The 17,727-nt window shown below is 41.0% G+C and overlaps 1 protein-coding gene across 2 annotated transcripts; it reads left to right on the forward strand.

Annotated features, from left to right (window-relative positions):
- Window positions 1–275: 275 nt before the first annotated feature.
- Window positions 276–16,151, forward strand: trip10a (thyroid hormone receptor interactor 10a). 2 transcript variants are annotated; one of them, XM_079563870.1, is made up of 15 exons: window positions 276–624; window positions 7,867–7,982; window positions 8,498–8,554; window positions 9,146–9,293; window positions 9,683–9,745; window positions 9,943–10,047; window positions 10,120–10,248; window positions 10,329–10,475; window positions 10,559–10,747; window positions 12,719–12,883; window positions 13,787–13,896; window positions 14,077–14,209; window positions 14,413–14,501; window positions 14,581–14,714; window positions 15,020–16,151. In XM_079563870.1, exons 1-15 carry the CDS (start codon window positions 601–603, stop codon window positions 15,169–15,171), a joined length of 1,761 nt encoding a protein of 586 aa, XP_079419996.1. In that variant the 5' UTR covers window positions 276–600; the 3' UTR covers window positions 15,172–16,151. The 2 variants fall into 2 exon arrangements, with proteins under 2 accessions (XP_079419996.1, XP_079419997.1); XM_079563871.1 differs by lacking the exon at window positions 12,719–12,883.
- Window positions 16,152–17,727: the final 1,576 nt, after the last annotated feature.

A 17,727-nucleotide genomic window follows, 5' to 3' on the forward strand; every position in this document is an offset into this window, starting at 1 on the left:
TTAAGTTTGTTTACAAGCTATTGGGCATGTGGGCTATGTTTTTTTTTTTCATGGAACAATCAGACTGTTATGCATTGTGTACAGTGTGCAGGGGCTCGAATAAACCGCGTCATTTATTTTGTGTTTTTATTCCCAAACAATCACACATAATGTACGCGTATTACAGGCGCCTGTCTAGCACACACAAACTGCGGTTAAAATCCACCTGTAGAGCCACTAAAGACATGCTACAGGAACTTCTCACTTCGTGGCCGCAGAAGCGAGTTGTGTGACTGTCCCTTTAAGACTTAGGATTTGGGAGTGACGCGGATATGAAAGCTAATTTATCCCTCTTTCCTTCGCTATGAAAAATATTTGGCCACGCTAAACCAACCGACTGCTAGTCTCACGATGGACGGCTTATCAAAAATGATGTTATTTTTTCTCTGATAACCGGGGAGAGGCTGATCGTGCATGGTCTGAAAGCGGGAATTAGCTCCTCGGGATTTACTTGTCGGGGCCAGAAAGAACTCGCTCCCCCTGGGCTTGGATAACTTCGGACAACTTCTTTGGAGACGCCGAGACCGCTACTCCTCGTCTTGGCCCACCTCTGGCTGAAACATGGAGTGGGGCACGGAGCTTTGGGTAAGCGCGGCCATATTTTCCATCCCAGTGGAGCAGAGTTTTATGGCTTTTTCTTGGACGGGCGCCTTCGTAGAAAGTCGGGCACCGCTAAACCTCTCCGCTTAACGCGGTGTGGCGCTTGTCTGTGATCTCCTCCTGGGCTGCTCACCTTTGGCTACATGTTGCATAACGGGAATCGCTTCTTGGCGTGGGATTTCGACACAAATGTATAAACAACCCCCTTGCATCGTTTATTTGCAGCTGTGCGTAAAGTGAGCGCAAACACCTTTTACTTTGAAAGGCTGTACAGACACAGACATTTAACTGGATAAAAGCTTACGTAGTCTAGTTGTGCCTCAGAGGTGTGCTTCATTGTTTACACCCAGGAGTACCTTGCGTCCATAGAGATGAGTCTGTTGCCTTGTCAACAAGGACTCTATTATGGGCACAAGTTATCCTCAAAAGTGTTAAACAGGGAATTCTACTGGTTTCTCGAAAGTGTGTGTCTATTCAGTGCGCTGCATGGTCTCAAAAATATCAGTGTTGCCTACATTACAAAAATGCTGGTGAAAAATCCATAAAGCAATGTCTTATAATAACAATGAGCTATGAAGTGCGTTCCCTTTTGCTGTTTATGTCAATTATGTTAAGAGCTACTCATTCATGTAAATAACTAAATACGTTTATGAGCATTTTAGCACATTTCTGTTCTGCACAGTTTGTGCAAATATAGCTCAATCATCATCAACAAAGCTCTAAAAATATTGAAACATAATTTCTTGTCCATGTCTCCCACTCTTAAACATAAGTGGCAATGGCTGAATATTTGATAATGGTTGAGATTTCTTGCATATCAGTCTTAGTGGGTGCTTGGGAACATACTAAATTTATTTTATAGCATTTGGAAGCGTGAGAAGAGGCCATAACATTTCTAGCAAGTTGGGTGGGGAACATTGGTTTGAGTCTAACTATGAAAGAAAGCTCCAATAAAAGGTTTCCTACTGGAAAAGTGGCAGTGGTGATGGCTCTTTTTGTAATTAGGCTATCATTTTCTTCACCTGGTCGCCGAGACTCCCTCGCAGCGGCGGAGAAAGACAGAGTACACCTATCAAGTTTGTTACAACTGCCCCAAACCCATGTAATCCCTTTTACCTTGATGCCTGGCGCCGCAGCAAGAGGCTCACAGAGGCCGCCAGCAGACGATCTTAGGACACCCTAAACTGGAGCAATGCAAGTTGAGGATAGGGAGGTTGTGGCCTCATTACAAACTCTCCCCCCCCAAGGCCTCTCCGCTGTGTCCCCGTTCCGTCCTACACGCTGGTGGTGCAACAGCCCAATTAGTTTTGCCCTACTTTGATAGAGGCAGTGCAACATGTATCACTTCACATCATCAAGACATTTTCCTTTTATAGGCATAATCTTGAAAACACTCTCAAATCAGTGGTTCAGTGGCTCATAAGCACTGTACTCTGCTTTTTCAGTCTTTTTTAATACTTTTGGCTCTTTAGTGCTGTCATCTCTACTTTCTTTCTTTCAAAAATGCGTTTGTAAAACAGGTATAGTCGCCCAACCCTAGTTACCAAGACTGCAAAATGCCTGAATTGATCCCTTGCTGACACAGAGAGGAGGTGTGCATTTAATATGAACTCGGCGTTCCAGCTATTACCAAGAATTCATTTGTGCTGAAGACAATACGAGTGCTGAAATGATCACAGTGAGACAGAGGAGAACCACCTCATGGCATCAGCTGGTGTGGGGTCGTGTAAACACAAACAAACACACAAATGAAACAAAATGAAACAAGTAAGTAAGTTGAAAAGGATATTCCCTTAAAAGGAACAGGCCTGTCTTGTATATTTTATGGTGTACTGTTTAGTTAGTCATCGTCAAACCAGAACCTCTAGTCCCTTTTGTTAAATATGTTTCATGAGAAGTACTGTTGGCACTTTCTTTTATTGTTTGTCTGCGAGCGTCCTCCCTTGGGCCAGCTCAGCCCTGTGGCATCTGCCTCCTTGATTGTTGTTAATCCAAGGGCTATTTTGGGATCACTGTATTAGCCGCGATAGTGAGCGAGCGCTGCCGGTGAATGGGAGCTGCAGCGCGGTAGGTTTGGCCTCGTAGACACCGTGACTCAGGGCTGAAATATCCTCTGTGAGCCTCGTGGACCTGGCTTTTAGGGTGACTCCTTTTGAAGTTATGTTCTGGTGGTGCGACAGACGTTTTGTCTGTGGGATTACTGGAAACACTGGGAGATAAATAGAACCAGACTCTCAAGATGTTTAGGCTCAAGATTCTTTCTTGCACAGAAGTTTCCCTGAGCGCTTACCTTTGAATGAGTCGGAATAGGTTAATGATTATAAAGTGGATGGTTGTAAATACGACTGTGAATTAACCAGGGCCACACATAAATAAGTAATAAGTTATAAACGGACAGATGCGCAGTGTGTTGTCCCATGAATTGTCCAGCTAGAGTGACCAATCGGTTCATATCTGGAGTCCTTAGAAATGAATGAATCATGCTGGACTTTCGCCGGTTAACCCCATGGTCTGTAGTTAGGTTAGGTTAGGAATGCTTCATGCATCAATCTGACACTGGTGTCGGATATCGGCGCCGATACTGGAAAAAATACGATATTGAGTACTGGCTACAAATACCTGATACTGACCCGCTACCAGTTTTGGCTCTCACCACCTTTAAAACACAACTTTTACCAACTAAGTCTAAGTGAATATGGGCATGCTGTATATCACTTTCAAGAGTTAGTTTTAACCTCTGTAAACATATTTTTAATCATCACACAAAATTAGAATTAGCATTAGTATGTTAAAGCTAGTGGGAGCATGCTAATGCTAACGAAAACTAATCAAAGCTGGGTCAGATACTATGATAAATACCGAAAGAATGAAATATAATCGGCCACTGCTGAAGCCAAGTGTTTGTATTTTAATTTAAAGAGGGGTATTATGCTTTTTTCAATCACATAGCACCAGTCTATAGCACACTACAATGATGACGAAACCTTCTGTTGGTCTGTAAATGCAGTAAATTAGAATAACTGCCTTGTATAAAATTGCTCTCTCAAAATGTCTGTAGCCAATGTCTTGAAATAGGCCTCTGTCTCTTTAAGAACCTCTGACCCTTTCCGACACGCCCCCTCCTCACGCTGTCTGTGGCATCAGTGGGGAGGGGGTTCTGCTGAGGAGCAGTGGTTGGTTACTCGGCTGGTGAGGAAAGCTCGGAGGCGTCTCCTGGAGGTGGGGGCGTTCCTAGGAGGCAAACTTATCCCTAAAATGGCTGCCATCAGAGTTTTTACAAATTACTCAAAAATACGTGAATGTGCCAAGGCAACACTTCAGGCATGTTTTTAATGAGGGAATGACATAATAACATGATGTAAAGCTTGAAAAAGTCAATTTTGCATAATAACCCCCCTTTAAGAAATAACTAATCTAACATATTTGTAATGCTCAGATCACTTCATGTGAGTTGTTAATATTAATGTAACCTAAAGCCTGTCCTATACCCACTGATAGATTAGTGTAGAAAAGTCCAGTGATCCTTGTTAAATGTTAATTGATCTTTAACATGATCATAAAATATGACTTTATTGATCTTACACTGGAGAAAAGAGTCAGCTCAACTTTTCACTAAGAGAAAGACACTTTTAAGAAAGCCTCATGGCATTGGTAAATATCGGATATCGGCAGATGCTCAAACCCAGTATCGGTCTCGGTATCTGTAGAAAAAAGCTGGATCGGAGCATCTCCAGTTAATTCCCCTCTTCTGGAGTTGTTGTTGTTTCCCTGTGCAATAATTTATTACAGGCAGTATAAATATCTTTGTGTGAATGATGGTGCTACAAGTATCTTGCCTCTAACAGGTGTGATGGAATAATGAAATAATGTGGCTCACTTTGAGAGAGGGTGCTTGTTGACACTGATGACATAATTTCAAAATGTGTGAAAACAATGTCCTAATGAGATTGTGTGTGGAAAGCCATTCGGGAGATAATGTTTTCTCAAGACAGTGATTTTGTGAAGAGTGAATCCTGGAATCTGCTGCGGGCCATTCTGTGATTAGTGCCCCTTGGGTTGTTGATTTTTCTGTTATCACCACAGACAGACTCTATCATGATGAGCCCTGTGTGTTTTAGATTGAGCACAGCAGCAGAGGTGTGTTTGAGCGCGTAAATATTGGACTTGGCTTCTCCCTCTTCTGCGACGGGAGGTTTGCTGACCAATCGAAATCCCGGAATTTCAAATGCAAATACTGCTATGCAAAATAAGACTCGAACAACACAACTACATTTCTGTATAAATGACATAATGCCTGTATTCACCTACCTTCAACTTAATGGACAGTTTTTGTTCCTGCTTTAAGTCACCGAGCAAGTAAAAAGTAGCTATTAAATCATGAAAAGTAAAGTACAAGGATTTCTAAGTTACAAAGTGCCTTTATAAATTACTGTTTGATCTGTCATTGGTTCACTAGAAAACTTTGATAAAAATTGCAGGGACAATATTATGAATAATACGTCACTAAATCATTTCAAAGCAGTATGTTGTGTTACATAATATTCCCTTAAATGTTTCAAAGCAAAACTTAAAAAACAACTCTAAACCAGGACCAAAACGTGGCTAAAATGGCACTAAATTAGGAAACTCATGAAAACGTTTGCACATTTTTACATTACCTTGTGTTTTTGTTTTTGTCAGGTGGAAGACAGTTATTTTGCGATTTATCTGAATGCTGCATCACCGAACAATACAATGACAATAATATTGCGATATACTGTGCAGTCCCAGTGCATTTCATATGTTTTAATGAGGCTCACAGTGTTGTCCTTTGTTCTCCAGCTCTGTGATGCCAGTGATTTATTGCAGGCCCCAGACCTGCCCTGAACTGAGTTCTGTAATTAGTCTTTACATTGCTCCTTCATCTGGTCTTTGTTTCACCTGAAGGGCAGGATGAGGGCACGTATAACATGGCCCGACCTGTCAGGAATCCGCCTCTAACAAAGGCAATAATGGATACAAGGAAACGGTGCAGAGCATTGTCTCTAGGACTTGTTTTACTGTAGAGAGAGATACTGTAGAGAGTATAGTGTCTTTTCTTTGACTAAAACATTTTTTAATGTATATTATTGTAACATATTCACACACATTTTTGACTGAACTAAGTTACAGATCAGGGGTGCTTTTTTTGGCCATATAAATAATATTCTGTTTTTTAATACTTTTCAGAGAACATGAATGAAACACAATACGTTTTTTCACTCATAGTTAGTGGTGAAGCCATTTATGGTCAAACAACTGAGTTTGCTTTTTTTAAAATAATGCCAAAAGAAACCAACATGACCCTGATTTACATACCCCGGTGATCTTGGCCTGATAATTTACACACACATTGACACAAACGGGTTCGAATGGCTGCTAAAGGTAAGCATCCTCACCTGTGACCTGTGTTTGTAATTATTGTGTGTGTGTATAAAAGGTCAGTGAGTTTTTGGCTCCTGACAGACCCTTGCATCTTTCAACCAGTGCTGCACTGCAGGGCAAGAAAAGGTAATTGTCCTGTATAAAAGAGGAACGAGAATTATATTAAGATATCTAAGGTACTGAGAGTATCAATCAGCAGTGTTCAAACTTTAAGTGGAAAATGCCGGATTCTATTGAAACCTAACCACGGTCAGGGAGACCAACTAAAATTTCAGTATCAACTGGCAGGAAAATTGTAGATTTGGTTGTTGCTGTTTTAAGATGCACAATAAGGAGGCACTTGATGAAAAATGAGCTGCATGGCCAAGTCGCCAGAAGAAAGCCATTACTTCGCAAATGCCACAAAGTATCTGCTTTCAATTATGCCAAACAGCGCAGAGACAAGCCCCAACATTTCTGACACAATGTCATTTGGAATGATGAAGCCAAAATGGGACGTTTTTACCATAACCATAAACATTACATTGGGAGGCGTCAACAAGGCCTGTGATGATCTGCGCACCATTCCTACAGTGAAACACGGAGGTGCATCACTGATGTTTTGGGGATGTGTGAGCTTCAGGGAACTTGGTCAAAACTGATTTCAGGATGAATGCAGCATGTTATTAAAGAATACTGGAGGAAACGTGTCACTCGTCAGCCTGGAAGCTGCACATGAGACGCACTTGGACGTTCCAACATGACAACGATCCAGAGCACAAGGCCAAGTCGACCTCTCATTGGCTCCAGCAGAATAAAGTGAAGGTTCTGGAGTGGCCATCTCAGTCTCTTGATCTGAATATCACGTGCAGTTCATTAAAAAAAAAAGTAATTTTTACCATCAGAGGATGTTAAAGGGGGCAATTCACAGTATTTAGAACTGGGGTATGTAAACTTTTGGTCAGGGTAATTTTGGCAGTTTCACTTATCATTATGATTTAAAAAGAGCAAACTCGGCTGTTTGACCATAAGTGGCTTCACACAACCACTCTCTAGAAGTGAAAAAAAAACTTTTTGTGTTATCTTTCATAGTCTCATGTATGGGTATGTAAAACTTTTGAGCACAACTGTACATTACCCTGCAATATGAATAATTGCAAAAGGTGAAAAGACAGGTCAATAGATTAATCACAATTGAATCAAGAATACAGTTTGAGTGTTTGTTTGAGCAAACCACAAAAAACAGGAAACAAGAAATATCTTATGTCTACGGAATCTTTTGTTTATAACCCTGTAGTTTAGACCTCTAAACTGTTACTATGTTGAACAGTTTGTATTTCCGTCTTCTCTCAAAGGTTGGCGCTTGTGGGTATGTTTACATTGTGCACTGTGTTAAGCTCGATTTTAAAACATGCATTGAATTCTGTGTTTTATTTGGTTTTAGCTTCAGTGTTTTGATATACTCTCCATTAAGTAGTGAATTTTATGGAACACACTTTATTGCCTTATCAATAGAAATTTAGGAGTAATCGGAGTGAAGAAAATCAGAATACAGAGCTAAAAAAAATGCTATTATTATTAATGGAGTCTTGCATAATGTATAAATGATGCCATAACATAAATAGAAATAAATCGGCCTACTTATATTCTTTTCTTTGGGGACCACTTGGCTGAATTTATCGCCATGTTTGCAGCTTTGCAGATGAAAAAACATATGGAGTGCACAGATGTGTGACCTCCATTTGACCAGACTCGCATTATTATTTAGCGCATTCTCCGACTCTTTCCCTGCTGTATAATTTAGTTTTCTTATTTTTATCACATGCCTCTTTTTTTGTTTTGCAGGACCAGTATGACATCATTGAGAAGCACACACAGTCGGGCCTGGAGCTGGTGGAGAAGTATGTCAAGTTTGTGAAGGAGAGAACAGAGATCGAGCAGAACTATGCCAAACAACTGAGGTAGGCCTCCCCTCCGCGGCCCGGGCCTCAGATTCCTGTGTGGTCAGTTGTGATAGCACCAGTGCACATTACACGGCTGTTTATGAAATGTTTGCGCCGTCTTGTGACCGCTTTGGGACAAAATCAAACTTGTCTCAGAAACACTAGACTCATTCTCCAGCTGTAGCGCTCTCTCTTTCAATCTCTCTCCTGTCTTCCCTGTCCTCTCTCGCTCCCGCCTCAGCTTCAGGCCCACATCTGCTCTGCTGCTGAGTCGTGCTGCAGAGCGGAGGAAGTGGGAGCAGACTGGCACATGACAGGCAGGAAGTGGTTAGGAGAAAGAAACAAGAGAGAAAACAGAGAGGAGGAGAAAAAAAGAAGTGGAGAGAAGTGGCTATTTTTACATTTATAATGGAATTGTGAATTGTTTTATTGTGGCAGATGTTTCATTTCTCTCATGTGACTGCACAAAACCCACACATTGACATTAATTGCTTTTTTCTTTTCTTTTTTTTTTTTTTTTTTACCATCGACAGAAACCTATCAAAGAAATACAATGTAAAAAGAAGTGGCAAAGATGAACCTGATTGCAGGTGAGCCATGACCTTTGCTATTCACATACTTGTGACGACATTACGCTTTATACCATTTTACCATTCTCAGTCAATTCTAAGGCCCATTTTACAACTTTGAAAACATTATTTTAAGATTGATGCCATAAAAGAACAGGTGTTGTGTTCTTGTAACTTAAAGCATGGAGGAATTGTTTTACTCAATCTTGTTGTTTGGTGATGAATGCGCTCAATGCACAAGAGGAGATCCTGCGGACAAATTCTCCTTATAGGAATAATTATCCTCTCCAAGACGTGCGTAAATACAGTATAAACAAGTATAGAGTCCTATACAGAGCACAAAAGCCTTTGTTCGGACATAAATATCCACCGCAATCAGTGGCTGCGATGTAATTCCAGAAGCAGCAGAAATAGGACAGACTGATGATACGAGTCAATATCCTCCTAAATGTTTGTTCCCAGAATGCTACTGTAGTAAGGAAGTGCCTATCCTGACACAGGCCACTGTTGACTTCACTTGGAGCCTGGATGTTTATCATCTTATCAGTTGACCCCTGTCACCTTGTTCCCTTTAATCTCCACCCTTTCCTCTCTCCTCCCCTCAAACCACAGGCTGTCCAGCTACCAGGCCTTCCTGGACGTCCTGAACGAGATGAATGACTATGCAGGACAGCGGGAGCTTATCGCTGAGAACATGATGATGAATATATGCATTGATCTGACAAAATACCTGCAAGAAATCAAGTTGGAAAGAAAGACGGTATGATTTAGAATTTGTACTGTTGTCCTGCTGTGAACATCTGAGAATCTATTATGGAGCAATACAATGACTGATTTAGCTTATATCAGCCAATCTAATGTCACAGTAACAGAAGTGTTGAAACAGGAAGCTATCTTTGTAACTTTCCAGCGGGGAGACAGGCTTTATCTATTGGGAATGTTTTGGCATTGTCATTGACTGCAGTAACACGCAGCTGTGTACAGACGTGATGTCTCAGACAGACACTGGTATTTGTTTTCTGGCCTGTTATAATGTGTGGCTTTTGGAGGTCATTGTTTATTCTATGTCTCCCCCTCCACATAGCTGTGCGTCTCCCTGTCATCTGACCCTCCTCCCCTCACTATGTCTATTTTTATGAATGTCTGCAGTATCTTATGGAGGCCAAGAAGGCCCAACAGAATTTGGAAACTACGTACAAGCAGCTTGATAGTGTAAGTCAAGAAGACATTTCAATTTGTTTCCTTAATATCAAAACGTAGCTGTTTGTTATGTGACCACATGTCCAGTCCAGACATTAATAGTATTCCAATGATGAGTGCATCATGTGTTTTGGAAACACATTTGATATGAAGTTGTTAAACTGACCATGAAACTCAAACAAGTATGTGGCCACATGTTGAATTCACAGAGTAAAAAACGTTTTGAAAGAGAATGGCGGGAGGCGGAGCGTGCAGCTCAGTATGCAGAAAAGACTGATCAAGATATAAATGCCACTAAAGCAGATGTGGAAAAAGTAAGATTAAACAAGGTATTGAATACCTGTTGTTCACAAACACATCCGGTTATTGTGACAATATGTTTTCAGGCCAAGCAGCAGGCTCATATGAGAGCTCATGTTGCAGAAGACTGTAAGAATGACTATGCTGCTCAGCTCCAAAAGTACAACAAAGAGCAAAACAACTTTTATTTTAATGAAATGCCACTTATATTTAATGTAAGTAAACATTTCTTACTTCTCAAACATCAGTGCATTTTTTTTTTCATGTGCAGGCATGAATTTTTGTGTTTTTCCAGAAATTGCAAGATCTGGATGAGCGGCGAGTACGTAAGCTGGGGCAAGGATACATCCTGTTTTCTGACACAGAAAAACAAGTGATGCCCATTATTGGCAAGTGCCTTGAAGGCATTACTAAAGCTGGCACTAGTGTTAATGAGAGGAATGTGAGTTGGCACTGAAATGCGCATGAACATATGGCCATTTGTTTAAATCGAGATCTGTGATGTCTGCAATAATGTCTCTGCAGGACTCCATGGTTATAATTGAGCAGAACAAGTCGGGCTTTGAGCGTCCAGGAGACGTTGACTTTGAGGACTTCAGCCAAGCCATCAACAGGGCGTCCTCTGATACCAGCCTCAGCACCCCCAAAGGCCCCATGGACCTGCTGGCCAAGAACAAGGGCAAAAACTTTTGGCTTTTCAGCAAAAGGAGTAAGGTAAACACAGATAAACTAAGAGATTAACTGAAATAATGCACATCAGTAGCTTTGTTTGGTACATTGTTTTATGGGTTATTTTCTATTAATAATTAGCAAAGCATTATATCCAGTTCATCTGGCGTATACGCATGGAGTTCACTTGGAGTTTTAAATAAATTGGCAAAGTGAAATAGGTGAATATTTTTGAGAGCACTCTTGATGGACCTGTGTGCTACACACTCACAACACAGACTTGCCCCTCTCCAATTCACTAAAACGCTTGTAGCATGTTTACTGTGATGATGTGCAGATACACACAGGTTCTTTGCATGACTCTGTCCTCTGAATGGATACACTGCCCACACCTCCCTCCCCCTGTGTGAGTGGTTCCAGTAGGTCACTGAGCAGGCAGCATTCTGCTGTGCTGGTGCTTTCATCAGCATGGGCCCAAACAACACTCCTCGACAGCTTTCCCAAACACACTGCTCCTATTATGCCACCTAGAACTAACTAGCATTATGTCCTGCACCACAGTCCAATCTTTGTTTCAATATTCACAGAGAAGCACATTTAGCAGGTCACAAAAACTGGATCCAAACTGAGATCCTATTTTTGTTATTTTTGCGTGAAGTATTAAATCCTTGCTCTGAGGTGTCCATTAGGGCAACAATCATTCAGGTAATATAGTGCTTGTGCTGACCACTAACATGTGGAGTCCCCTCAACTCCTCCTTTTCATTTCCTGTAGTGTTTACTTGTTCAATGGCTCTCTTCTTTCTGTCTTTGGACATGCTCTCCTTGCACTGTTCTGTGTATGTGTGTGGCACACTGCTCTGTGTCATCAGTCATGCTCTCCCAATTAGGCCTGTAGTCGTATGAATAGGAGACTGACCAAACTGACTTGAATGGGCTTTTGGTTTATGCCTGGCCCATAAACGCTCCAATTTCAGCTACTCTCCTCTACTTAAGAGTCCTATAACTCTGTGCAAAGTGGCACATTTCTCCCAAGTATTTATGTGAAAAGAGTGCTCTACTTCAGCTCCTCCCGATTGCTCACAAGGCAATTATTGTAGACTAGTAGTAAGCCTTACCTTCTCTGTTTGTCTAATAAATCACCACAACTGTACTGTAGGCCAACGCTTTGGCCACACAGATCTGCTTGGATTGAGTTGTTTTGTTGAAGATATACAACACCTACTTAGAGGCTTCACTTCTATATGCTCAGCTCCAGTGATGTATGGCTTCTTATTATAGCTATATAGGTCACGGCAGGAGGGTACAAGTGGTTTGAAAATCCGCTATAGCATACGGTCTCCGGAAGTAATATTAGGGCTAAGAAACAAAGCCAAGCCTTTTGCCTATTGACAAGATTACTTACAGTACATTTTGTACGTAAAAAAGACATAATTCAGTGTAAATTAAAACAAAGTGAAAAATGCTGAAGTAATTGATATAGATAATTTAATCGCAGAACATTGTTCATTCAACATATTCAGTAATCCATGTAAATGTGCCACAACGGCTAATTTGAATCTGTCATCCATAGGCAGGTAAAAAACATTCAATTACATCATACAAAGGACTTAGATAAAGCACATAGAACAACAAAACATCAGTAATAGTTACAAAGAGGTTTCATACAAAGACAGTTGCACAGTTTAAAGGTTACGTTGAGATGCAATGAATAGACTACCTACTTTACCGCCGGGCTTTCATATTGTCTTTTTGGCATCACTGGCGTTGCAGGGGGCGCTGATGGGACGCTTGCCATGTAACTGTTGGTTTATGCTGTTTGGGTTTGCTTCAGTGTTGTCTTTCTGGCTTCATGGTGTTGATGGTGTCTTTTTCTTTCCCCCGTCCCTTCTTCTTTTTTGTTGTTGTTTCTGTCAATGTTCTCCATCCGTCTGCCCCTCTTCTCTCCCCGTCCCCCACACCTTAAACTCCTAAATGCCCGGGTGGCGGGTGACCTTGGTTGCGGTTGCGTCCCCAGCTCTCTACCTCTTCATTCCCTCCGTTCTCCTCACCCCCTGCTCCCTCGCCCGCTAACGGACCCCCCTCCCCCAAGTTTGGCCGGGACACTCTGTCATACTGTTTGAAGGAGATCAATAAGACAGTCAAACCGCGAATCTCATCCTTCAGGACACTCAGGAGATCGGTGAGTCACCAGACGGGACGGGTCACTTGTTGGACTGTCAGAGGAGCCTATTCATGATCATGTGTTGTTGCTTCTGCCAAAAAGCTCTGATGATGTTTTGACAACTGAATATTTAGAACTGAAATTTCTATCCAGCTTCATTTTACAGTTGGTTTAATAAGTATTCAGACATCTCTCATCTCTATTCCTATGTTATGGTGAAATCTCATACTAGAAATGTTTATATCCCCACTCTTTCTGTATAATGTATAAGATGTAGTTATGTATTGGGTCTAAATCCAATGCCGCAATAAAATGTTAGAAGGTTTTCTATATATTGGAAAAAAAAGATTAAAAAAGAAAATGGATTTAATTGTTTACGGGACGGTGATGAGTGTAATATATATTATTCTGTTTCTTTGTCCCACAGAAGTTTACTCCTGACAAAATTGTGGTAATGTTGTCATCAATGAGTCTTTGAGGGTAGTTTGGTGATGAAGTGGCCACCTTTTCGTTGCAAAGCCAACATTTTATTGTCGGAAATTGAGCTACTTTTTGTTTGCACTCACCTAATTTCAATGCAATGGGAAGGTGGCCACCTAGTGGTTCAAAATGGGAACAGATGGCTTTTTCCTTAATACTAAACAATATTTGCTATCCGTGTATCTTGGTTCTTTCCTTGGGTTTTTTTCTTTGTGTGGTGATTTTTAGTGCAGTTCAATGCAAATAGATTACAAATAAAACACATGTAATCTGTCAATTGGAAGTGGATATCATGGAGGGATTAAAGACGTAATGAAAACGTAACCGTTCCATTGTGGATACACATCTTCATTGAACTGAACCAAGGCTTTACTGCTGTTTCTTTGTGTAACCGTGGTTACAGCTGACCTTTGACACTGCGATCTTCCTGTATTCTTACAGCCCACTGTCACAGAGGACTTTACCCATCTACCCCCCGAGCAGCGCAGGAAGAAGCTGCAACACAAACTAGATGAGATTAGTAAAGAGTTGCAGAAGGAAGTAGATCAGAGGTACATGTCAATTTACTTTCCTCCTGCGTATTAATAAGCATGTCTGTTAGATCTTCTCCGCAGGGAGAGCAATGTAATATTCATGCAGCACAGAGCTGCGTGTTTGTGATTTGTTTACACTCCCCAAGCCCCACACCAACCGCTCCCCTCAAAGTCACTTTCCCTTTCCTCTTTCCTCAGTGAAGCTTTGGGCAAGATGAAGGATGTTTATGAAAAAAATCCTCAGATGGGAGACCCTGCCAGCCTGGCATCCCAAATAACTCAGACGACCCAAAACATAGAGCGGTTTAGGGCAGAGCTCGGCAAGTACGAGGTAATCCTGACCTCTGTTGTTCACTGCAAGAGGCAGCTGAAAAAAAGTGTATTAATATGTATTTACTTACCTTTTTGTATACATTATTAAATTACGGTATTGTTAAGAGCTGTCTTTATAGTCTAAGTCCTTGACATTTTACTGTAGTCTACTGTATATTTTGTATGCATACACCATGACTCCTTCATTGTTTTCTTCTGTAGATATGGCTCGCTGAGGCTGGAGGTCGAGGTGATACTCTGCGCTACAAATCCCATGCCTTTAACAACAATGGGTCACATGACATACACAGGTGATTATAGTAGTTGCAGTTAAAATGTAATTAGCGTTTTATCTGTGGAGAAGTTGTTGATGCATGTGTTTCTCCTCAGCCCTGACGGGGCTCACTCTGATGAGAGCACTCCTGACACCTCCCAGGCCATTTATGCAGAGTTTGATGATGACTTTGAGGATGAAGAGCTCGCGGCTCCTATTGGGACATGCACTGCGATGTACAACTTCCCCGGTACGCCAAGAGACTGGTTTGTCTGAATGTGAATTATGTTCAGGAACAGACTTGCAGACACTGTAATGTTAGACTAATCGTTTTTATGGCAGATCCGTTCTTACTAAAGTTTATCTCTGCCCCTAGAGATAAGTATTCAGAGGATGTTCTGCAGCATTTTTTCAGCTGCAGCTAACAGAAATGAGCAAGTTTAATAATAGCTCCCTACTTTTGTCCTTTACCCACACCAGTAATGCACTAAGCTTTTGTTTTGTCCAAGACATTACTGTATTTGTAAGCCAGTGTTATTTTGATATTTGGTCCAGGTGCCAGTGAAGGGACCATCTCGATGCAGGAGGGCGAGGAGCTGGAGGTGGTCGAAGGCGACAAAGGTGACGGCTGGACTCGAGTGCGCAGAAATAACGGGGACGAGGGCTACATTCCGACTTCCTACGCCACCATCACTATGTTCAAATGAAAGAACGCACGCACTTGACATCACAGAGCGGGTTGCCACAAAGTCCAGTGCATTTCTTTCCAATGTGTGCATCACAAAAGACAGTGCTTTGACTGGGACCGTGGGCTTTGATTTTGCCAGGAAGATATTCACGAAAGAGCATCCTCCATATATCACAGGAATGATGGCGAGGCGCTGCTTATACTGAACCCTGGCTAATATTTTATCTCTCATTTCTCTTTGACACCATGCCCGAAGTTTTGTTTATTTTTACCTTTTGAATTTTTATCAAAAGACTAGGCCTGGAGGTAGCAATGTGCCCTATCCCACTATTAGGCATTAGTTTGTGTAGCTGCCCGAAATTTTACACTGAGCGTGAGTAATAATAATATCTTTCTCATCCACAGCGCTAACGTTTACGTTTTTTTTTTTCTCTCTCATTCACCATTTTTTTCTGCAATAGCACGTGTTTAGAAACTAGATGGCATCTTGTAGTTTTGCTTGAAGCTAAAATCCAGCACATTTTGAATAGGAAATCGACAGCTAAATGCCTGGGACAATCGATCCACTTTTTTTTTTTTTCTTTCATCAGAAGCAATATCTTAAAGAAAACTAAAATTGTACTGAAAATAATTTATTACATGCATTTAAGTTAGTTCTCAAGTTGGTTGTTCTCATGTTCTTCCGTCCTCCCTTTGCACAAATAGTGGACTGCCACAAAAGGGAGATGGATAAGCACAAGCGAAGTGCGTGACCTTGTTTTTATGTAAGATATATTTAAGAATCACAACACCACTTTTGTCTTATTCGTTTTAACCATGAATAAAGGATGTCTAGAGAGATGTTTTATGTACAGTACTGCTACTTAGTTTTGGTGTATGTTTTTGGAGCCAGCTGTAACTACTCGCATGTCACAGTGCCTTATTGTTTTTAATGTACGCAGTGTGTTCACACCATTTATACCAGGATGTTTCGTGTTTTTTCAAGGCCTAATAAATGTACAGCACATTCAAAGTTACATGTGGTTCTGTGATCATGTCGGCTACGAGGGTAGAGCTGTGCAATATATCGCTAAAATATCGCAATGGCAAAATTAAGTGCCGCTATATAATAAGTGTGAGTGTGACAATATATCAATTTTCCCATACATCGCGATATTTTGCGGGATGATACGATACTGATGCTTTTTATTCTGATATTGATGCTTTTGATGAAACCATGCATATTAATTAGCTATGTCATGCATATTAATGAGGCAGCAGTGCTCCAATGTTTTCACAGTCAATAGAGGCCAATAATGATCAGACGAATTCAGTAGTGCTGCCAATAAAGGGCAGCACTACAGTTTTAAGCACTTGGACCAAACTTTCAAACAAATATATTACTTTTAATGATCGTTTTTATAATTTTAAATAAAATTAATTTGGGGTTGATTTATTTCTTTTGAAATGGGACCCATCTACAGACCCATCTTCAGTGTGTAAGTCAGGGACCATTTAGTCACACGCACAAGTATGTTAAAATAAAGGTTAAAAGTTGCTTAAAAAAATCGTGATCGTATCTTGTGCATTATATCGATCACAGTAGCGGCGTGTCATGAGATTATCATTATCGTAATCCATGTATTGCGTATTGAATTGTGAGGTACCCAGGGTTTCCCACCCCTACTATATAATGATATTGCAAAATCAGGTCTTCAATCTCTCTGAGATTTGAATTGTTTTGTTTGCCGACACAGCCTACAACCAACACGCGGAAAATAACGTAAAAATTAACAATGGTTGAGTAATAGTTTTCTTCATTTTGTCTTTAATTTGTGTCTGATTTAGAGTCTCTAATTTTGAGTGTTGATTAAAAAACAGTCAAATTTACAGGAACAAACTTTATTCTTTGAAAAATTGCAATAGTATTCATGAAAGTTCTCCAAAATAGCAATTTATTTTTCATTTTGCCCCAACAACCCTGCAGTAGAACAAGCAATAGGCCTGTATTAGATGTGCAATTATGCTTGTTTTCTCTCTGCTTTCTCAATTAATGACAGTTGATGCGTTTGATTGGACCCACCCCCCCCTGCCCCTTTAGTACCGCCCTCTCTCAATAGATGGCATTGTTGCACCACTTTCAATACACCATCCACCTTTTCCCCTGAATGCTTTGTTTTTAATATAGGTCACAAATTAGCATACCTGATTATAAAACCATGCTCCTAACCTCTTCTAACCTGCCCCATTTTCTCCCTCACTTCATTCATAACAACAAACAGGTCATTAAAAAGCAAGGCTATTCAAGTGAACTAGACACTGGGAAATAACTATAAAGTGCCCGATGATTTGAGTGATGTGCAGTAAAGGGGCTTTCACTGTGACTGTATTGCTGTATTGACTGAGAAGCGGGTGACAGGGAAGTTGGATCATCATTGATATGCAAAGCCTTGGCTCTCAGGATGCGGGAAAGGTCAACCTCTCAATAAGGAGACTGGATCCGGTCCACAGATGGGGAGACGCTGCATCCTCGCCACACTGTTCACCGCTGGGGACAATGTTGAAGGAGCACACACAGTCAGCTACTGGAGAGAGA

The sequence above is a fragment of the Gobius niger genome (genome assembly GCF_951799975.1).
Source record: "Gobius niger genome assembly, chromosome: 10".
Lineage (NCBI taxonomy): Eukaryota > Metazoa > Chordata > Actinopteri > Gobiiformes > Gobiidae > Gobius > Gobius niger.